At 38.0% G+C, this 23,629-nt stretch overlaps 1 protein-coding gene across 3 annotated transcripts in view; it reads left to right on the top strand.

Moving 5' to 3' along the window:
• The window catches only part of LOC18429161 (zinc finger (MYND type) family protein / programmed cell death 2 C-terminal domain-containing protein), a 53,365-nt gene that overhangs the window by 8,798 nt on the left and 20,938 nt on the right, over positions 1 to 23,629 (top strand). Inside the window, exons 2-6 of one of the 3 annotated variants that reach the window (XM_088861156.1) lie at positions 1,518 to 1,777; positions 1,932 to 2,015; positions 2,373 to 2,506; positions 2,650 to 2,741; positions 11,723 to 16,454. In XM_088861156.1, coding sequence (XP_088717282.1) covers positions 1,553 to 1,777; positions 1,932 to 2,015; positions 2,373 to 2,506; positions 2,650 to 2,741; positions 11,723 to 11,898 — 711 coding nt within the window. In that variant the 5' untranslated portion in view covers positions 1,518 to 1,552 and the 3' untranslated portion in view covers positions 11,899 to 16,454. Of the gene's footprint in view, positions 1 to 1,517; positions 1,778 to 1,931; positions 2,016 to 2,372; positions 2,507 to 2,649; positions 2,742 to 11,722; positions 16,455 to 23,629 lie in introns of those variants that run through there. The other 2 variants (XM_006838453.4, XM_011623197.3) reach the window with 2 other exon arrangements.

Here is a 23,629-nt window from a genome sequence, read left to right as displayed (position 1 = left end):
GAAGAATGATAGGTTTCTCAAATTTATTTTGGGTGAATGAGTTGATATCTTTTGAAAGACACACTTGGGTTTTATTCTGTGGTTGGTCAATTGTTAGCTGAACCTTTGAGATATTCACATAGTGAGCTCTCTGTGAATTGATTCTGAGTGAAATTCATAAGGATTTGTTCTCTTGGTTGATTCGATGAAATTTATGGCTTGCTATGTAATGTTTTGGTCCTTGCTGTGAATTATCAACTTATTGGTTTAGTCATTAGCTTTTGTAGTTTCTAATTTTGATTATTGTCAAGGGAAAAATCAGAATTCTGTCAAATGTTCATTCTCTAAAGTTCTCACCAAAACATTGGTGAAAACTTCATTGTAAGCTCCAATTTAAACAAGGGAGCTTAAATTTGTTGGATAATCCCCTTGAAAGATGCATAGCATTCACTGCTTTGTTGATTGTCTTTTTTAATGTCTCGCATCCTTTGGAAAAACAAAATAAAAGCATATCAACTTTCTCTCAATCTCAAAAAACAAAGAGAACAAAAAAAAAATCTGAACTCTCGATTCTTTCATACTGTTCTTGCATACTATATTCTTTGCATTCTTGCCTACTGTATACTTTGTGGGTTCTTGCATTCTTGAATACTGTTCTTGCACACTGGACGTCTAGACTACTATTCTTGCATCCTCTCATTGTGTTCATTACTGATAGTATTGAAATGTTTGTATTTTAGATTCTTGGTAAGTGGTATATTGCTCTTTTGATTTTTCTACTTTTATGCTTTTGGATTGGTAAGAATTTCATGATTGATGAGCCATGTAAGGTCATTTTGCTTGAAAATTTGGAACATGGAAGTTCACAAATCTGATGACTTTTCCTATTCTTTGGAAGATTGGTATCAACAAGGTTGACTATAGTAATAACTAAATCGAACTATGAAAGCATAGATATTTAATAGTAGAACTTCTGGTTTGGCATATATGTATGCCTTCCCTTCTGGGATGGTCCTGCATTTCATGTCAAACCACCCCACACCCAGTTTTCATGTGGTACCTAGTTTGGCAATCAATTGAACATCCCCATTCACTTAGGGTGTAAACATGCCTAATTCATCAGGTAGTAGCAGCATACCATATCTAGTCAAGCTTTGTCGAATTTACAATCTTAACCATCCATTATGTAAGTAATGACATGGATAGTTGTAACCAACAAATCTCAATCAAAACATAAGTTTAAGCCTCTAATCAATGGGTGCGTAATTAACAGTTAAATGAGCAGTTTCGAGATTCATAGGTTAGTAGACAGGGGAAATCGCTAGCAACAGATTTCCCCAGTTTTCTTGTACGGGTTACCAAACAAGGGTTCTCAACTTTCCGCTGCCAGTTTTCTACTCCTACCTTTTTCTCAAACTCCCAATTACTCAAAGGCCCTTCAGGAAAACAGTTTTCTCAGAAAAAGTAGGGTCTTAAACCTCACATTTTTGCCTTATTCTCTTTGAATGCGTTGAGTCCATTGCTCACTCCAAGATTAGTTTCAATTGTAGAGCCTTGATCAACACCAACAACCATGGTGGTTCACTTAAACGAGCATCTCTCCTCTCTTGATATCCAACAAGAAGGAGAAGCTGAACTAGTTTCATCATCATCATCAGAAGAAGAAGAAGAGGAAGACGAAGAAGAGGAACAAGAGGAAGAAGAAGCGGAGAATGTAACCCTAGGGTTTGTTGAGAAGCGGAAAAACCCTCGCACTCTGCAACGCCAGTTCTTTCCTAGCAAGGCTGGCGGTCAACCTGTGAGTCCCATTTCCATAGGTTTTTCTTTTTTAATTTTGAGAGCTTTTTATAAGTAGTCCCAAATTTCTATGATTTCTTCTTCTTCTAACCAGAATTTCTAGGTTTCTTTTATTATTGGGTTTAAATGTTTGTTATTATTTATCTTGTTTTTAGGCATGGTTGGAGCCTGACAACTTACCTACTGGAGATAGTTACATATGTGACATATGTGGAGGGCCTCTACAATTCTTGCTTCAAGTATGTGTTTTATTTTCTTTTATGAATTCCTATGCGTTAAATTCAGCATTTTTTTTGGAGGAAAAAATTTAGCCTTTTCAACTCTTTTTTTATAAGAAGCTTCTTATGATTTTAGGTCGATACTCATGTATAACCTAATTTTTGTGTTTTTTTTCTGGATTTTTTTCTTGTTTTTATGGATTTTTTTGTTGGAAATTCTTTTTTTAGAAAGGGTTTTTTTTTTCCTGTGGGTAGTTTTGGGTGTTGAGCTCTCTGTATATATTTCATATGTTGTTTTTGTATGTGTTGTTAATGATTTTGCCTTGTTATAAAAAATTATGTTGAATTATAAGTATCCTTGCTTTTGTGGATTGAAAGGTTTATGCTCCAATATCGGAGTATGAATACACCTTCCACAGAACACTGTTCGTTTTCATGTGCCCTTCCATGACCTGCCTCGTGAAGGACCAACTTGAGCAAAAAAATGCCAAATCAGGAAAAATAGCTCGAAGGTATTTGTTATTTTTTCGATCCAAGCTTTTGTGTTGCTTCAAAATGGTTTTTTCTGTTCTTTTGTTTGGTTAACACAAGCTGATGATTGCTTCATAACTTCATAATGGTTTTATTTTCTGCATATGTTTATTGACGTGTCCAGTGTGAAAGTCTTTCGTTGCCAGCTTCCTCGTGCTAATCCTTTCTATTCACCTGAGCCCCCAAAGTGCACTGACTCGCCTTCTTCAATTGGAGGTACTTGTGATTCCCTTATATTTGATTTAAGATATATTGCCATTTGATGCTTTTTAGAGGAAATAGATGGTATGTACTGGCATGATTCCAATTTAATCGAGACAAATTGAACACTTTAGGGCTTGAGAATAGGGTATAAAAGTCCATGAGAATGGTTAGTAATCACTTGTATCAATTGAAGTTAGCAGATCCAATTTTAGAGATGCCTACACCTGGCTTGCCAAGATTTTCACAATGAGAAACACTTTGGAAAGCTTTGGCTGGTGATTATCACAAAAACAAGAGCAGTTTTTCAAAAAGCGCTAGGCGACACCTAGGCGGTCGGGGGGGCTCCAGGCCTCCCATCGCTTAGGTGGGCGCCCAGAACCTGGGCGGCACTGTAGAAATTTTTTTTAGGGGGTTTTTTCTCTCTAAAATAGGCTCTAATGGGTTTTAGGTTTCAAATGGACCTAAAACCCACAATTTTACACTTTTAGTATTAAAAAAATGACCCAATAATATCCTCAACGAGGGGCATTTCCGCTCCTGGGGGGGGCACAGGGCTTGGTGGTCGCCTAGGCAGGTTCAGGCGGCCGCCCAGGCGGGCGCCCAGGGATATCTGCTTTTTTTGGGCGCCTAGGCCTGGGTGATGCATCCAGGGCCCCAGAACCGCCTGTGTGGCTGCCCAGGCACTGGGCGGTCCGCTTTTTGAAACACTGAGCAAGAGCTTTGAGAAAACATTTGTTAGAGAACTTATCGACATTTCCCGACTTCCTAAAGCCGACCATTTTCTTGAGTTATAACTCTTCAGCTGGATGTCTGTTTGGGGTTGTCCAAAGCTTGTATCGAAGATGTCATAGATATCTATAACTGCTATGTATGTGGCTCTTACGTGATTTGGATAAATTGAGTTCCATATCATTGTAAAGGAACTTGATAGAAACATCAGTGTTGAACTTTGCTTCCCTTGTAGCATTACGTTTCTTTCGTTTCATTATTGAGCCTTCATTGTAATTGGTTTTGACTTTAGTTTCATTATGTTATTGGGTTTCTACTAAGTAAGGTTCCAATCGTAGTTGGATTAGATTCCTTTCGTTGGGTAGCTTTCCTGCGTCTTTAGAAAACTGTTATCTATGCTTTCAAGAGTCAAAGTATTGGACAAATAGCCCAAGCTCGGGTAAATGAAGTGGGTTACTTTGCCACTTCTACGTTATTTGCTTATACCAGGGCGTTCCCCATAAGCAAAGGCATAGGCCTAAGAGGACATGGTTGGAAGTAGTGAGAAAAGATATAGGGACTTTTGACCTCAACAAGGGTATGGCCATTGATAAAGTAGAATGACGAACCAGGATTCGTGTAGCCGACCCCAAATAGTTGGGAAAAAGGCTATGATGATGGTGATGACCTGTGTAGGCCTATGGCCAATTCATTTTAAATTGAGAATGGTAATAAATGTCGAGTTATTTCTTTTGGTGTTTGGAGACCATCTATGGGGGAATTCCTTGACCTCAAGTAGAATTGCTTATCTTTTTTTGTGGAGGGAGTGATTTAATAATTTCTGCTCAAGATTAGGCGAGTCTCCTTGACAAGTTTTTTTTTTTTTGGAAATTGAGTCTCTTTGACAAGTTTTAGCCTTCTTATATCCCTCTCATGTGGCAGGCATCTCCATCCAAGATTTCTAAGTAGCAAATTCGTCATTTTATTTATCTTTGATCCAATTGATCATTTCCAATGTTCAAGAAGGTGGATGCCGCCGGCGGCCTGCATAGGGGGGGAGGGGAAGATCCTTGCAGATTGTTGGAGCACCACCCGCCGGGTTTATTGTATATAGAATTCCATATTTTTGTTTAATAAATAAAATTATATATATTTTGGTATATAATGTATTGTTCAGAAGTCAAAAGTACAAATCAAACATAAACATACACGACTTTAAACTGTAAATAAAATAGTTAAAACTTAAAAGCAACATTAAAAGTATATCAGTCATCCAAAGAATATTAAAAAATAATCATCTAAAAAATTACAAATAGGAAATGAAGTACAAAGAATTATTACGTTGACCCTTGAATATCTTGTGTTTTTAACAATCCAAGGAAGAAGTAAAGCTAGCGTGATCAAGGCAAAAGAAAATCTAGGTAAAACCTAAACATCAAAATTGCAATGATTTGACGCATAAAATCGAAAAAACTTATTACTCATGCAATTATTTAATAAGACAATTATTAAACTAACACGTGAATGAAAATTATGGTGATAAAAGTTATGAATCATACAAGTAAACTCATGCATTAAAAAACAAATTGAGACCAATGTACTTTTCCCACTGAATTACTTTCCCAAATTAAAAATCAAAATGGGAGAATAATCCAAATAGTTGATAATATATCAAATACGTATCATAAAAAATAGAAAATAAAATTCAAAAAGCAAATAATAACATCATAATACATTTTACCCAAAAAAAAGATTGTTTCCCAAATCTCCTCTTGTACGACTACTATATGCCTTAAAAAGATTTAGGATGAATATCCTTCGATTTTGTAAGCATTCGAGGAGGATAAAAAAAAAATGATCTCTTGATAAATCTTCAAATCTTGTTTTTTAGAGGATTTTTCTCTCCCTAAACCTCACTAGAAAGGTTTTGAGGGGCAAGAATGTCCCCTAAAACCCTTTACCCCCCTTTATAGGGGAGAAAATGTCGAAAATACCCATTGGCCGAGGGGCATTTTTCACCCTCAGCCTCAAATTTTTGAGGCAGCACCTAAGCGCCTGGCTTTCAGGCCACCTAGGCGGGCACCTAAGTACACCTAGGCAGTTTAGGCAGCTGGGGCGGTTGAATTTTTGTACATTGATCATTTCCAGTCCCCAATAACATGGCTCACCACCTTCAACCCTCTAAACAAAAACTAGCCTTAGTCTCACCTCATTCCTTTCAAATCTATAAAAAATCCTTGCTGTACCCGCAATTGTTGAGCAGCTTCAACCGCTACAGTATCCTCTATTCCTAACCCAAATTATTACCCCAATCACACCAAACCTTTTGCCATTGCCTTTGCTTTAATCCTACCCAATTTAGAATTCATAGTCCTCTTATCTTTTTCGAATTGGGACTTCCAATCCCGTTCCAAATTCTTTCTCTATAAGCCCATCACATGTTGCACTTGTTGAGGAACCAAGCTCCCCTGGTCCATTTGTTAATTTGGTATAGAGCAAGTAATTTGTGGGATTTTGACTTCCATGCTAATGGAAACTTGGGCTGGAATGTATTGTTTTTTTTTTTGAGAAATGTTTACTATAATTGTATTACTGAGTAATAATATATGTACACAAAATGGGGTACCTCATAGAGGGCACCCTATACAAACGCAAAGGGTACAAAAGGAAACAAACGAAATTACAACTCGAAATTGATGGATGGTAGCACTGCAAAAATCTAAGAGCCCACCAGGGTGTTAGAATTTGCTCCCTCATGAGCAAGCTGTTTTGCATCAGAGGTAGCTTCCCAAAAAGTATGGCACCAAGAGATTGAGATATCTTGAGTCAAGTGGGCTATTGTTGGGTTTATGTGGCCATTAAAGGCCCTTATGAGAGCTTGCATAAGCATTTTATATAGTGAAACATAAACTCAATTGGGAGTGTGGTCCTCTTCTGGCCAATACTAAGCAAATAATATTTGCTGATACCGGATTGAGCAAGACGTGCTAGGCCAGTTGGTTGGGAAAAACCCATGTTATCTAGGTATAGGGATTAAACTGATAAGGGTTTTAATTGGTCATCCCTTGATGATGTCTGAGTATGCCCGGATGAATGAGTTGAGGGACTGTATGACCCTTCTGTGTGATGGTGAACCTCAGAAACGGGGGCCAAAGCCTCATCCACGTACCATCAATCGGCATGCACATATGATAGCCATATCGAGAAGGGTGAGGGTGGAGTGCTCTACTGTTTTGATTATTTTTAGACTATATGGATCCAATTCCCATCAAAAGTATTTAATTATGTTTGTTTTAGTGTTATTTGATTTTTAGAATTATTATTTGAATATTTTTGAATATCTATTTATGAAATTTGGATTTATAAAACAGAGATATTGATTTTACATTGTTTTAATTATTCAAATGAAAATTATAAATTTTTGAAAATGATAAAATTAATTTTAAAATATGGGGCCCATGGAAGTCCACCATCGGGTGGCACGCCTCACCTCATGCACTTTCCTTTTGTGAGATCTAAGCCATATGGCTTGAGGCTTAAGTAACAATGTGTTTTGGTAAGTTTGATTTTATGGAGCTTTTGAAATCAAAATAAGGTATGAAGAGGCTTGTGCATGGGAATAGAAGGTATAAAAATATTATTGATATTTTCATAGTTAAATTAATTGATGGGAAATTGGTTTAAGAAATGGAGGATAAAGGTTCTAGCACCTTCCATATGATCTTGATGGCCAATCTATGGAATGGAGGGCTCACATCTCTCGCCCCTAATATCAAACCGGAAAACCAAATATCAATGAAGTACTATATAATGGGGTGCCCTCTACCCATTCTCTACACATCTAATCTCTCTCTTCTCTCTCGCATAGAATTTAGAGGGGCACGCCCCAAGCATAGAGGCTCTCTCTCATCCCATAGGGGCATGTCCCAAGTAAATAGGCTCTCTCTCTCTCTCTCTCATATGATAAAGAAGGGGCATGCCCCACATAGAAGATGTTCTCGTTCTTTCTCATCTCCTATCTCTCATGGCCTAAGAGTTTAGGGTTTAGTATTGAGAAGCTATCTCTCTTATCTAGGTTATTAAGGGCTAACTATATATTCAAATTTGAGCCTTGTACAATGTTCTTGTTCCATTGGAGGTTTGACCTATATGCTTTCCCATCTTGTAGATTGAGGTTGACCATTGATCTCGCACCATTGATTGACTTGATGTGGGGTGTATTAAGCCTAGTTGAAGTAATCTCTGACACTCACTTTTTTTGTTTCTTGCTATATTTATTTCTTATGTCTTTTATTATTCCCAGGAATATTGTTGTGGTTTCCTTTGATTAATAAAAAGGAGGTTTTAATGGCATCTAGTTTTAAATCCTAGATTTTTTTTTCTTTATTTCTTTATAAACTTGGGGTCCAATGAAAGTTGGACTTATGTGATCTAGCCGGTGTATATATTATTATTTTTTCTTCTTTTTCCTCTATTTTTCCTTTTATTTTCCGGCTTAGAACACTCACAAGTAGTCCGTTACAATAAATTGACTTGAAAAGAAATAAAAAAAATAAATCTAGGATTTAAAATTTGATGCCACTAAAACCTCTATTTTATTATTCAAAGAAAACCATAACAATATGCTTGAGAATAATATAATACATAATAAATAAATATGGCAAGAAACAAGAAAGTGAGTGTCGGGGATTACCTCAATCGGGCTTAATATACCCCACACTGAGTCACCACCTCTAATGACGCGGGATCAATGGTCAACCTCAATCTCCAAGATGGGAGAGCATATAGGCTAAACTTCAAATGGATCAAGATCTCTTTACGAGGCTTAAATCTTAATCTCCCTTAATGACATATAGGAGAGAGATAACTTCTCAATACTAAATCCTTGGCCCTTAGGCCATGAGAGATAGGAGATGGGAGAGAGAGAACATCGTCTATGTGGGGCGTGCCCCTTCTTTATCATATGAGAGAGAGGGAGCTTATGTACTTGGGGCGTGCCCCTCTAAATTCTATGCAAGAGAGATTAGATGTGAGATTGAATTTGCACCATTGATCTTGGGTAACATGTGGGGTGAGAGATGTGAGCCCTCTTGTCCATAAATTAACCATATCGATCATATTGTAGGTGTTAGAACCTTTATCCTCCATTTCTTAAACCAATTTCCCAACAATTAATTTAAATATGAAAATATCAATAATAATATTGTGCCTTCTATTGTCATACCCAAGCCTCTTCATACCTTATTTTGATTTCAATAGCTCCATAAAATCAAATTACCAAAACACATTGTTTCTTAAGTCTCAAACTATATGGCTTAATCTCACAAAAGGAAGGTGTATGAGGTGGGGTGTGCCACCCTATGGTGGACTTCTATGGGTCCCACCAAATTGCCATGGTGGGTCCACGTGCACCAATGGGCCCCATGCAACCAAAATATATTTTAAAATTAATTTTATGATTTTTAAAAATTTATAATTTTCATTTTAATAATTAAAACAATGTAAAATCAATATCTTTGTTTCATAAATCTAAATTTATAATTAAAATACTCATAGATTAAAAAAAATTCAAATAATAATTCAAAAAATCAAATAACATTAAAACAAACATAGTTAAATACTTTTGATGGGAACTGGATCCATATGGTTTGGGAATAATCAAAACACTAGAGCACTCCACTTTATATTGTGGACCACGATCCACTCTTGCTTTCTCAAACTGACCCAGCGGTTCCCATGATCAACAGTCTATCACAAGGGCTCATGATTGGGCCATCAAAGTCAGTCAATGGGCAAGGTGACGTAATCTTAGTCTTTGGATTTCAAGTTCTCCCTTAGAAAAGAACCAAGGTCACCTAGACCTGATGCAACCATAGCTCTATGTTGCACAGGGGTAATCTCTCGCACATCCACATGCTTCACCCTGAAAAGTGGTTCGCTTTCCCGATACAACTATCATATGTGCATGTCGTGAGATGGTAGACAGATGAGGCTTTGGCTTTTGTCTCTGAGGGCCACCATCACACACAAGGGTCACACAGTCCCTTGACTCACTCATCCGGGCATACTCTGACCTCATCAAGGAATGACCCATTATACCCCTTATCGGTTTAATCTTTATGCTTAGGTAACATGGTATTTTTCAACCGACTGGTCTAGCACGTCAAGCTCAGTTTGGTATCAGCAAACATCATTTGCTTAGTATGGTCCACAAGAGGACCACACTCCCACTGAGTTTATGTTTCACTATATAAAATGTTTATACAAGCTCTCATAAGGCCTTTAATGGCGTCATAAACCCAACAACAATCTCATCGAATATGTCGTCTAGGCGCCACAACCAAGAGGAGAGTTTTGATGTCCACAAGATGACGTTTTTGGAGTCTCCTTCCACCACCAGGGTGGGCGCCCATGGGTTTGAAATGTACAGAGGTCTTCTAAAAGGGCACTGGCTTCAGCTAGAGTTGAATCCGCAAAGCCTATGGGGCAAGAATAAGCTTGCAAGATCTGACCAATGGTGGAACGAAAGAGACCTCCTACTCCGGAGTGTCTCGGGTTGCCAAGGGGGCACCTGTCAAAACTCAGCTTCATGGAGCCTGGCTCGGGTGGTTTCCAAAGAGATGCTCGCGAGATCCTAGGGCTGGCTACCTGAAGTAAGTTGTCCCAATTCCTATAGAAACCAGTATAGGGGCAATTCTTGAACAATCTATGGTTTGTGGCCCAAAATGCCACTAAGTTCCCAACTTTGTCAGCCAATGCCGTAACCGAAGATCTCTCTCCTCTGAAAATTCTGTGGTTCATTTCAATCCACAAAACCCACATAATGGCTGAAACAGATGCTTTCCAAAGTTCTCTACCTGCCTTGGGCTAGGGGGTATAGAGGAAACCTTGAACATATGTTTTCTAAACTTCCCCAAGTCCCCAACCACAAAAAAGGGTTTCTCTTTTATTGCTCTTGCTCTCGGTTACTCTCTTTCTCTCTCTCTCACACACTCTCTAGACCTGCCTCTCTCTCTCCATCTCCCCTCCCACTTCTCTTTTCTTCCCCTTCTCTCTCTATGGGGTTGACGCAATTTACAAGGCCTGAATTCTCTATCTTTAAACGCACAAACCAAATCTCTCTCTCTCTGCATCTCTTTGCAATGTCAAGGAATGAACCTATTTAAAATGTGGGTACAATTGATGGGGCATTCTTTCCCTGATAATCAAACAAAAAAAGAAAATGGCCTTTGAAGGTTTCTGGATTCAGAGTTCACTGAACCCAGTATCATAGAAATTTCCAGATAGGTTGGAATGGTCAGTAAAGAAGTTGAAAAGTTGCAATTGTTGGTGATTTTCCGAATCAGACTTATGTGATACCGCCTAAGCCCTCAACCCATTTAGCCCGATGGTTTTTCCTATAAATATTTGCTTATGCGTCCTCCCCCTACCCCTTCCAATATCAACTAATCTACCAAACCATTTTCAGACAGTATCCTTTCAGCCATTATACCTGCAAAAAGACGGTGCCAATGAATCAAAAGCAAAATATTTTAAGGGAAAAAGTAGAAAATTTGTAAGCAATGGCTTGTTCTACACCCAAAAAGAATAGAAAAGATAGTTGAAGCCGAGCTTCAAAAACATGTCCATGAAGTAAATTCAAAATTACGAAATGCATGATATTAGGTTAAAGAAAACAAAAAGCATGGTCTTGGAAAGTCTCAGGAAAACCTTCACTACTACACCAAAACAAATCGGAAAAGATGCGACTTTGTAAATTAAGAACAAATGACAAAGAAAAAAAAAAGAAAATGGAAAAGCTGAAATGGAACAAGGAAGAACAAGAAAGAAGGGATGAAAGATTTACCAAACATTCCCATGCTAATGATGATTAATTTGGGAGAATTTGCAGTGACCTGATGATGTTGGGTGAGGAAGAGAGAGAGAATTAAGAAGAGTGAAGGAGGATGGCTTGACCCATCAGCTATTGCTTCTCACTCTTTCTTCGCAGTGAATTCAGCCACTAGGGTGAGGTGTGGTGGGCATGAAGTGTAGGTTTGGAAGAGAAAAGAGGAGTGTGTGTGTGTGTGTGAGAGAGAGAGAGAGAGAGAGAGAGAGAGAGAGGGAGAGTAGCAAGTCATGGAGAAGGGGCGCCTTGCCTTATAATACCATATGGCAGGTTGGCCATTCCTTTCGTTTAGTTGACACAAGCTGCTTTGTCATTGTCAGATTTTTGATTGTCTCCATACTCGATCTGATCTATCTACTTATAGTCTTTTTGCCTTTGCTCGGTATTTTCGAAGCAGGTGCTTTCCGACGCTTTGTAGGTTTAGAAGGAACTGCTATAATAACCACTACGTGCATTTCGTACCACTACGTGCATTTCGTCGAGAAGCTGATCCGGACGCTGCAGTTGCTCTGTGTTGATACAGACTCAACCCGCTTCTACCCACCCGGGGGCACCATAGCATGTCCAGAATAAGGGGGACATACGGGACGTAATGAGCCCCTTGGCGAAAAAATAATTGATACACAGATGGGGAGGCTGATCACAAACGCTATAGGTGTGGGACCAGGTCAGGGAAGGACCAAATATAACAAGTCATACACTCATATTCGGGAAATACCGAAACAAAGGAATTGCATGGTCGAACTACCTAACCTAGTAACCCAAGTCCTAATTTCTTCATTTATTTATTTATTTTTATTTTATTCATATTTCATATGGCGAAGGTAGTTGTTGTTGGGAACTGCAGTATTTGAACAAAAAAAATAGGGTAGCTTATGTGATTAAAATTTGATAGTAGTTTTTAAGAAAAGAAAAAATTGGCTTTGGTTGAAAAAGCAGGGATGGGGTTGGATGTAGGATAAGTGGGAGTACTTGGGGCTGCTTGTAGGGAATCTAATGTTGATTTTTTTTTTGACCCCTCGTTTTTCAAGAGGTATACCCTGTAAATTAATCACATTAATATTTGAGAGCCGAGTCAATTGAATTTGTTCCTCTTGATTCATTCACTAATATATGATGATCCTTTTCTTGAGGTGTTCTTCAAAGAGTTAGTATGCATATCAACTGTATATTCTAAATTGCCTAGAGCAATGAAAAACTGACTGAAAGGACAATGAATTTGAGGTGGGATCCATACTCATTTCTAAACGTGATGATTAGTTTTCTCCAATCCGGGGAAAATGATGGCGACCCCATTCTGGAGGCATAACTTTTCACTTGGATGTTCGTTTGGGGTTGTTGAAACTCTAAAGCTCGAGCCAAGATCTCTGGGAGATACACAATTGCTATTTCTATGATTGTCCCCGTAATAGATGTTTCAGGTTTCCTTTCATTCTAAAAACCCTGTTGGATAAATCAGCCATGAGTTTTGTTTCCCTTAGGGTATTAGGTTCTTTCTTTAATTTATTAGAGACTTTAGGAGTTTGGTTTCTTTGCTTTTTAGTGTCCAAGTATAGAGAAAATTGAACTTCAAACACTAGGTAAATATCTATGTAGCATTATGATGAATTCATAATGTCTATGTATAATATTTCTCAAAAAAAATATCTGTAGCATTATGACGAATTCATTGGAAATTGGAGTTGGTAGTAAAATTTTAAGTTTTCTTTCTTTTGGCGGTGTGAGAGGATCAAGGAGAGGTCCCTCAACTCAGACCCTACTTATTACTCTCTTTTGTTGGCATATACTAAACTGTTTATGAACAAGCCCTATCAACAAAGCCCACCACCTTCCCAATGTTTAAAAATGCGGATTCGGCCGCCTAGAGATAGGGTGCCCTCACCAAAATTAAATCCTCTCCCCCCCCCCCCCCCCTCCCTAAAAAAAGAAAAAAAAGGAATAGGGGAGTTATTAGGGCATGGTTTTAAGCCTTAGGGACAAACTCGTGAAATAAACTAAAATGTAATAGTACAATCGCATAGCAGATTTACAGATACATGTCTCAAAGAGATTGTAACTTGTAAGACATTAAAATGCTTGAAATCTCAAATGTCGTTGTAGGAAACTAGAAGTCTAGACTAGAAATGATACACAAAGTCAACAAGGCAAAATAAAAAAGCAAATACATCATGTTGTCAACCAAACAAGTCTATGGCATGAGCAACATCACCATGCATGTGTTCAATTGGATCATGAGGAGCATCTGATGATGATATATCCATGTCATCATAATCAGAGTCATCGCCCTCCTCAACATATTGAGCGTCATCCGTCGTCTCCTCTGAATCTACTTCTTCCTCTTCTTCATCCTCTCTTGATGTCATCACCCTCTTCCTCTTCTTCGCCCTTCCCTTGTTGGGCCTTCTCCTTCCCCTTCCTCTTCCTTTGGCTTTGAGTTTTAGCCCGAGTGGTACGTGCAGGGGACATTGATGTCCCAACAGCCTGAGGTCAAGCCCTCTCCAGGGAATACCTCATCATCATTGGCATCGACCAGCCACTCGCATGTCATCAATATCAAAACCTTCAATAGCCTCCCTTTGATGGCGCTCTTGCAACTTCTGATTACACTGAACAAAGACTAGGTCGTTCTGTCGTTTTTGCTCTAGTCTGTTCCTCTTCTTTGTACGCACCTAATATAAAAAAAACTCACTTAGTTACTTACTAAGTACTAACTAGTCTACTACTAAGCATGTATGACATTAACTTATGACATTAACTTAAAAATTAATATTACAGTTTCAAAGGTGATGAAGTTGTGCTCTCATCCAGAAGAGCTGCAAGTCAGATTTAGTATTTTCATGGCCATCTGCCTCAAAGAGGGGTGCTTTCCACCTTGGCCCATCTTCCATGCACCTATTTCATGTAAATGTAAAATTGTGAATCTAGACTATGTAGTAATTTAGTAAATAAGGTATTTGGCCACTTGGTTAATTGAAATTAAATATTCAAATTATAAAAGAAAATTGAAGAAGTTCTAATGTTACCATGAGGGATCTTGGACCTTTGCCTGATTGCCACCTCCTTACCTAGAGATCCAGTAGCAAGCCTATACAAATCTAACTCACCATTGCCTTATCTTGCATTTCATGATCAAGGTTGAGCTTTACATTGCAGTGGTTGAAAGCATCCATGAACTCAAGCCGGCTATGTACATCAACATCAGTATAAAAGTGAGCAGGGTTAAGGTAGTATCCTGCTAAGTGTAGGGGCCTCTCAAGTTGGTAGTTCCATTTGTCTTCAATAATCTTCAAAAACTCCTCATACCGCTTTTCATCCCTCAGATCTCTTGATTTCTTGCTTTGCATCCTCCATGGCTTTATAGATATGCCCCACAGCAGGTTTCTTCTCAGCATCATCCATCTTGAGAACCTTTACTAAAAGGTGAAAGACTAACTAGGCATACTGGACCTTGTTCCACAATCTTGTGTCCATGATAATGTCCATAACTACTCTTCCATCAGCTTTCTTGGACCGCTTGGACTTGGTCCAATCCCCAGACACAAACATGGTCCGTAATTTTTCCTTCTACCGAAATAAAGATTGCAAGGACAACTACGAGGTGGCAGATCTAGTCACCACAGGTCTCACCAAGTCTCTGTTCTCCGTAAACTTTCTCATCATGGCTAGGACCTGACCAAAATAGAAATCCCCAAGTTAAGTAAATTACCCTCAAATCCTCAATAAATCAATGCATTAAAAATACTCAAAATAAGTGTTTCTAAAAAAACTAGTATAGTACTAAAATGTAAACCTAAGTGTGACTGTATAAATATACTGTGACTTTCTTTACCTTTTCGATGGTTGTCATGAATGTCTTCCTCTTACCCATGGCCTCAACCATGAGGTCTATGCAGTGTGTTTCACAAGGGAACCAAAAAATACGCACCTCTTCTCCATCTATAACTTGGTGGGCGCCAGATTAGTTTAATACATATCGGTCACAACTTGAACCACTTTACCCTCCCCCCAATCTCTTCTATACATTGGTCAACCAACTTAAAAATGAACTCTGCATCATGGGACTTATCTGAAGCATCAATAGATCTCTTGAACATTGTGCTTAATGAACAATTCACCATCAAATTCATGATGCTTCTATGCCTCTTATCACTCCAACCTTCGTTTATTACTATGCAACCATATACACCCCACGCATCAGTGTGGGTCTTCAAATAGTTATTCGTTAGCTCGACGTCTTTCTTGATTATTAACCCTTTAAGCTCATAAGCACTTGGAGCCCTCAACCCTTGGCCCAAACTGGCGCACTGCTTCGAACATAGCCTTGAAGCTACTCAAGTTAGTGGCATTAAAAGAAATGCCTGCTCGGAAGTTCTTCCTCCCCACATATTGGATGACCCCTTTCTCTATCTTCCTTCTTGAAATGGGTCTCTGAGCTGGTTTGACTGCTTTCTCGTGGTAGTCCCTTAGGATCAGGGTGGGTGAAGAAAGCAACCATTGGCCTTCTTGTTCTTGGCCTACTATAAGAACCAACCTTAGTATACATGTCTTCTTCTTCTCTTCGAACTCCAAGAATATCTACTGCCCTTACAAGCTCATCTTGTGTTATTCTCACCTCTTGTTTCTTGGCTTTCACCCCTTCCAAGTTCTCTAGCATCTCTCCTGACCTCAGCAGGCACTAGAGTGCATGACGCCATATCCCCCTTAATGCTGGCTAAATGCTTCTTCAATTTGTTGATGCCAGCATTATAACATTTTTTGCAAAACTTGTACTCGATCCTATTATTGTCAAGAGGGTTTGGACGAGTTCCATACTTACAACCTGGATCAGTTGGCTTGCTTGATGCACTATAAGTCATTATCCTCAATGAATAATAATTGATTGAGTATCAATCAATGTGAATTCGAATCAATTACCTAATCAACAAACCTGTTAAATACATAAGATCAAAGAATTAAGTCATTAACTATTATTTTACAGTAAGACTTAAGTGATTAACTGAATATATAAGACCTTAGTTTCACTTTCACATGAGACTTAACCCATTAAGATATCACATAATCAATTGTTTATCAAATAAATTGAACATAAAAATAATAAAATATCAAAATATGACACATTGCACAAAAAAGGAATCAACTATTCATAAAAGAATACAATATATGCTCAATTTCATCATCTAAATGAGAAAAAATTCAATTAACTACAAAATAAATCAATCTTTTAACTGCAAACATGTAAATATATCGTAAAAGAGCAAAAAAATATAGAAGGAAAAGCATATGATTCATAACATAATATGTTGTAGGAAAATAAATCAAAACCCTCTTTTGAATATGATAATACTTAAACAATATCAAAATCAATCGATGTTGGTGCAAACCTCGTCTATTGGGTCACCAAAAGTTCTCAAAATCAACTACTAGAAGCTCCAAATCGACCCACAACTATTGCCTTTGTTTTGAGAAGAAATCGGGAAAATAAAATTTTTTTTATCGATCTTTCAATAAATCACAAAAGAGTGGTTCTTGGGTGGTTTTTCTCACCCTAAAGGCCACAATTTTTGTTTTGGGGCTTTAGAATACTGCCCAAAACCTTTTCCCCTTTTTAGGGGGGAAATATTACATTTGTTACCCTCACCAATTATTTCGGCTTGCCCACAAACTGTCATGGAGTTGCCTTGGTGGGCACCCAGATAGTAGCGCCTAGGCGGCACCTTACCCGCCTAGGCAGACGCCCAGAGACAGGTCGCATAATGACCTTGCCTAGACAACTCCTAGCGTTTTTAAAATTTTTTCGCCTAGGCGATTGAGTGTTTTCTCCTAGGCGGTCGGGCAGTCGAATTGTTAAACATTGCACCTTCAATGCCATCACCTATACCCCTAAGTCCACCAAACTTAAATTAGCCTAATTTTGTCTCATTCTCATTGAATTCATCAATCGCCCTTGTTGGATGTGTAATTTTCCAGCAGTTTCAACCGTCATGTAGGCATAACCATAATTCTTGCCCAATTATACCAAATCTTTCCCCATTACCTTGTTAATTCTACCATATTTGGACTCATAGTCTCCAATCCTCAATGATTTAGGACCCATAAGCCTACTTTAATTCCTTTCTTTCTTAGCTCACCCTGCGTGTTGACTCATTGGAGCCAATCATCCTTCGTCCTACAACATTTCCATGCCCAGCCATTGGCCCTTGAAGGAGATACAGATATTTGTTGCATGATCCAAGGGTTGATACACGTCAGATTTCTCTTAATCCCTATGGTTAAATGTCACACCCCAAGAATTTACGATACTGTTATTCCTGAGATGTGACAGACAAAACATATATACATCTATTGATAGGACAAATTTACAGTGGCGAGGTCTTACAAAGTAAATAAAGAAAGCTAGCACAACAACAGTATCTTCCAAGGTTGATCTTGACTAGCACTCAAAATGAATCCGCAGTTATCCTGAAAAATGTTTACCATAGTTTGATGAGTTTGGCTACTGAGTAAGTGATCATCACAATCCTAAAAATAATCATGATTGAAAGATATCAATATTTTCCAAAATGAGATCTATTAACAGAAATGCATCAACAGTTTCAGTTTCAATAAATACATAATTAAGTATAATCCGAGTAATTGAAATGCTTATAACACTTTTAACGGCAGTGCATAATTCAAAGGATTTCACAAAATACCGTACTGGCGTTCCAAGTAGGTCACCTATATACCCCATCAGCGTCCTGATGGGTCCACTAAATCCGTATCGGCGTCCCAGATAGGTCCACTTAATCCCTGCAGGTCCACTTATACCTCACCGGCATACCGGATGAGTCCACTTAATCCCTACCGGCGTCCCAGATAGGTCCACTTATACCTCACCGGCGTACCGGATGAGTCCACTTGCATACTTAAATTATTTCTAAATCTCTTTAAACATTTGGAAGTAGCAATATCATGTACTCAACATATCACTGAAACCATTAATATGAATTTCACTTAAACCATTAATAACAGTCACTCTCTATAATATTTCAAAAATAACCAATCAAATATTTTGGGCTCAAATTTAGAAAGGTAGCAGTTTGTAAAGGCATTCTAGCATAATTGCCAATTTAATATGTATAGAAAAACTCTTACAGAAATTCAAGAATACGGAATTATCATAATTTATGGGATATCAATCCACAAATAAACATTTCACAACAATATTATATTCAATTGCAAAAATGTCAATTTTTAAATAATAAGGCAGTCATTTGCACATGAATTTTTCAATGTCTAAACGTTCAAAACAGTAGAAGGAAATATCACAATTTTTTACTAAAAGCAGAAATATCACATTTATTTCTAACAATAATCAAGAAAAATAAATAAATTTATTTTTCTAATTTACAACATTCAAAATTTCTAACATAGATAAAATATCACAATTTTTATCAAAAAGATTATTTTTCAAGATAATGAGGTCACGTGCGCATAAAATTTATCGCGCCTAAAATTCATGATAATAAGCAGAAATAATTATTTCATTTTATTTTTAAAAAGAATGGATTATTTTTCGAGACAATGAGGTCACTTACACACAAAACTGATAAAATAAAGATCCTAGATGGAAATATCACTATTTTTCAAAAAGACGATGTCACTTACTCACAAATATTTGAGAGGGAGCTTCCGATAAAAATTCGGTTCGACAGAGGAGTTCACTGTGTTTCGACCAGAGAGAGAGAGATCTCAAAATTTTCTAGGGTGGGAGTGCTCACCTCCCCTATTTAATTTCTTATAACGTATTATTATAATATTTTATTACGCTCTACCTCATACCTGAGGTGTCGCGTTAAGCGTCTGCTTTTAACATACGAAAACCACGTCCGTTAAAGGACGTTGCCAGCTGCAAGCAGCAACTACAAAGGCTGCAAACAAAAGCAGCAACAAAAGTTTAAACCAAGTAAAAAGTTTTGAAAATAGTGATGGTCCCCAAGGACCATCATACTAAATCAGACCATCACCTATTTAAAAGCATCTTTTCTCCTTTTTTTTTTTTTTTTTTTTGAAATTTTAGGATTCTTACATTCTTCCCCCCTTAAAGAAATTTAGTCCTCTAAATTTGTGTACTTGATTACTGAAAAAGATAGGGGTATTTTTCTCTGATTTCGTCTTCTCGTTCCCAAGTCGACTCTTCTCTTGAATGGTACGGCCATAATACACGGACCAAAGGAATCTCCTTGTTACGCAAAACTTGCACCCTTCTATCCAGTATCAAAGTTGGCTGCTCAATGAAGGATAGGTCCTTTTTGATCGGTAAAGGTTCATATTTTAAGATATAGGACGGGTCGGGCTGATATTTTCGTAGTGAAGATACATGAAAGACATTATGGACATTTGCCAATTCGGGTGGTAAGGCAAGTCTATAAGCGACACCTCCGATTCTTTCCAGGATTTCAAATGGTCCGATGTAACGTGGGCTCAACTTTCCTTTCTTGCCGAATCTCATAATACCCTTTATTGGTGAGATTTTCAGGAAAACTCGATCATTTTCCTCAAATTCAAAATCTCTCCTTCGGTTATCGGCATAACTCTTTTGTCGACACTGAGCTGTCTTGAGCCTTTCACGAATTAATGTTATTTTATCTGTGGTTATCTGGACAATTTCGGGTCCCAAAAGCTTTCTTTCACCAACCTCGTCCCAACATATGGTTGACCTGCATTTCCTTCCATACAGGGCTTCATATGGTGCCATCCGAATACTGGCTTGGAAGCTATTATTATAAACAAATTCAATCAGGGGTAAATGGTCATCCCAGCTTTCTGTAAGGTCAATAACACAGGCCCTCAGCACATCTTCCAAGGTTTGGATGGTCCTCTTCGATTGTCCATCAGTTTAGGGGTGAAAGGCAGTACTAAAGGTGAGTCTCGTCCCCATGGCTGACTGTAGTCTAGCCCAAAATTTAGAAGTAAATCGAGTATCCCTGTCCGATACAATACTGACAGGAACTCCATGCAACCGCACTATTTCCTTAATGTACAGCTGAGCCAGTCGATCCAAAGTGTACGTCGTGCGAATCGGTAGAAAGTGGGCAGCTTTGGTTAACCGGTCCACAATGACCCAAATGCTATCATGTCCTGAATTTGTTCTAGGTAAGCCAGAGACAAAATCCATAGAGATGTGCTCCCATTTCCATTCTGGCACCGGTAAAGGCTACAACAACCCAGCGGGCCTCTGATGTTCAGCTTTTACTTGCCGGCAAGTTAGGCATTTAGACACAAATAGTGCTACCTCTTTTTTCATATTATTCCACCAAAAGGTTTTCTTCAGGTCCTGATACATTTTAATACTTCCGGGATGTATTGTATAACGAGAATGATGTGCTTCTTCTAAGATAGCTTTCTTTACACTCTCATCATTCGGAACACAAACCCGACCTTTGAATCTTAGCAAATCCTCACTACATATAGAGAATTCATCTCTTTTCTTGCTTCACCTCTTCTATAATTGTTATAAGCTGAGGGTCTTTCTTTTGTGCCAATCGAATCTGTTGGATTAATTGGGGTTCCGCCTTAATATTGGCAATCATACTTACCACACCATTAATGGACGGAGTTGGATGCTAATCCACTATTTCCTCTAACAATCGCATTTCTTGGATCATTAGATGAGCTAAGACTCCCGTAGATTTTCTACTTAGAGCGTCGGCCACAACGTTAGCTTTTCCGGAATGATAATGGATTGTACAATCATAATCTTTTAAGAAATCCATCCATCTTATCTGCTGCATATTTAAATCCTTCTGAGAGAAAAGGTATTTCAAACTCTTATGATCCGTGTATATTACGAATTGCTCACCATATAGATAATGCCTCCATATTTTCAAAGCGAATACTATTGCGGTTAGCTCCAAATCATGAATTGGATATTTTTTCTCATATTCTTTCAACTGTCTGGATGCATATGCCACTACTTTCCTATATTGCATTAATACACAGCCCAAACCTTTATGTGAAGCATCACTATAAATCACAAATCCCCCACTCCCCTCAGGAATAGTTAAAATAGGTGCTGAAGTTAATCGAACTTTTAGTTTTTGAAAACTCTCATCACTTTCACTTGTCTACTCAAATTTGAGATTTTTCTGTGTCAATCGAGTCAATGGGATTGCGATTCGAGAAAATCCTTCTACAAATTTTCTGTAATATCCTGCCAAACCCAAAAAGCTTCGAACTTCAGTCGCATTACTTGGTTGTTTCCAATTAACAACGGCTTCAACCTTTGAAGGATCAATTGATAGACCTTCTTTTGATATGACATGTCTTAAAAATGTCACTTGTTCAAGCCAAAATTCACATTTACTAAGTTTGGCATACAATTTCTTCTCTCTTAATATTTGCAATACCATTCTTACATGCTGCTCATGTTCCTTCTGATTCTTGGAATAAATTAAAATATCATCGATGAATACCACAATAAATTTATCCAAAAAGGGCTTAAAGATCCGATTCATCAAATCTGTAAATGCAGCTGATGCATTGGTTAATCCAAAAGGCATGACTAAAAATTCATAATGGCCATACCTTGTTCTGAAAGCTGTCTTGAGTACATCTTCACTTTTAATCTTAAGCTGATGGTATCCAGATCTAAGATCAATTTTTGAAAACACTTGTGATCCTTGTAATTGATCAAATAAATCATCAATTCTAGGTAATGGATGCTTATTTTTCACTGTCATTTGGTTCAACTGTCTATAATCAATATACAATCTCATAGTCCCATCTCTCTTTTTAACAAACAGTACTGGAGCACCCCAAGGTGACACACTGGGCCTGATAAAACTTTTATCTAATAATACTTCCAATTGTTGTTTCAGTTCTTTAAGTTCTGCAGGAGCCATTCTGTAAGGTGCCTTAGAAATTGGTGCTACCCCTGGCACTAATTCAATGCAGAATTCAATTTCCCTGTCCGGCGGTAATCCTGGCAATTCTTCAGGAAAAACGTCGGGAAATTCTCGGATAACCGGAGTGGTATCCAAATTTATTTCTTCCTTTCTATCTTCTTTGATATAGGCAAGAAAGCCTTGACACCCTTTTCGAAGGAGGCGATTAGCTTGAATACAAGAGATTAAATATGATGGGGAGTTTTCTTTGACACCATTGAAGTAAAATACGGGTTGATTCGGAATACTAAAGGTAACAATTTTCTTATAACAATCAATACTTGCATGGTATGCAGAAAGCCAATCCATGCCTAAGATTACATCAAAATCTTGAATTTTCAGGAGTATTAAATCAACCAACAGTTCCTTTTCTTTTATCTTTATTATACATGATTTGTACATTATATTGGTGTTAATTGAATCTCCCATCGGTGTGGCTACCTCTAGAATGTACTCTAATTGTTCTGGTTCTACTTTTAAGTGGCATGCAAAGTGTTGGGACACAAATGAATGAGTAGATCCAGGATCAATCAAAACATGAGCTACTTTTTGGAAGATAGTAAGAGTACCTTCGATCACTGATTTTGAGGCTTGAGCGTCTTGCTCAGTAATCGCAAATACTCTTCCCTTCATCTAAGGCTTTGGAGCTCTCTCCCTGCTTTGGAAGCTGTTGTGTCTGTAAGCTAGGACATTGTTTAATCTGGTGTCCCAATTTTTCACATTTAAAAGAGGCTCCGGTATTCCAATAACAAGGGCTTGATCCATGTTTTTTCCCACATTTTCTACATGGTTCTATTGGGTTTTGAAATGGTGAGGGCCTTGGCTTCTTGTTTGGCCTTTCAAACTGTTGTCGATTAGATGATGTAGGTCTAACATGACTGTTCTGATTTTTCGCCTTTTGGTAATCTTCAAAATCTTTTTCAACAATTTGGGCACGATCCACTATTTCAGCATAATCTCTTAATTTCAAGACTGATATTCTGCTTCTAATAGCTGGCCTGAGACCCCTTTCAAATTTCTTCACCTTTCTTGCCTCATTGTTAATCATATGTGGTGCAAACCTGGCCAATTCAGTAAACTTGGCCTCGTACTGTGCTACTGTCCTATTTCCTTGGATTAATTCTAGAAATTCCATTTCTTTGTGGTCTCGAATAAAATCTGGGAAATACTTTTCATTAAATGCCTCTAGAAATACTTCCCAAGTCAAGGTTTTATTTTCTTTGACCAATACTCCTTTTGCCATTCGCCACTAGTGTTGTGCCTCACCTTCTAACATAAAAACTGCCAAGGCCACCTTCCTATCATCAAGACATTCCATAACCTCGAATATTTTTTTCCAATTGCATAATCCATCCCTCGGCTTCCAGTGGGTTTACAGC

This window comes from Amborella trichopoda, chromosome 3 (assembly GCF_054954075.1).
Source record: "Amborella trichopoda isolate Santa Cruz 75 chromosome 3, AtrichopodaSantaCruz75HAP2 v2.0, whole genome shotgun sequence".
Lineage (NCBI taxonomy): Eukaryota > Viridiplantae > Streptophyta > Magnoliopsida > Amborellales > Amborellaceae > Amborella > Amborella trichopoda.
This window is presented reverse-complemented; position numbering and strand designations above follow the sequence as displayed.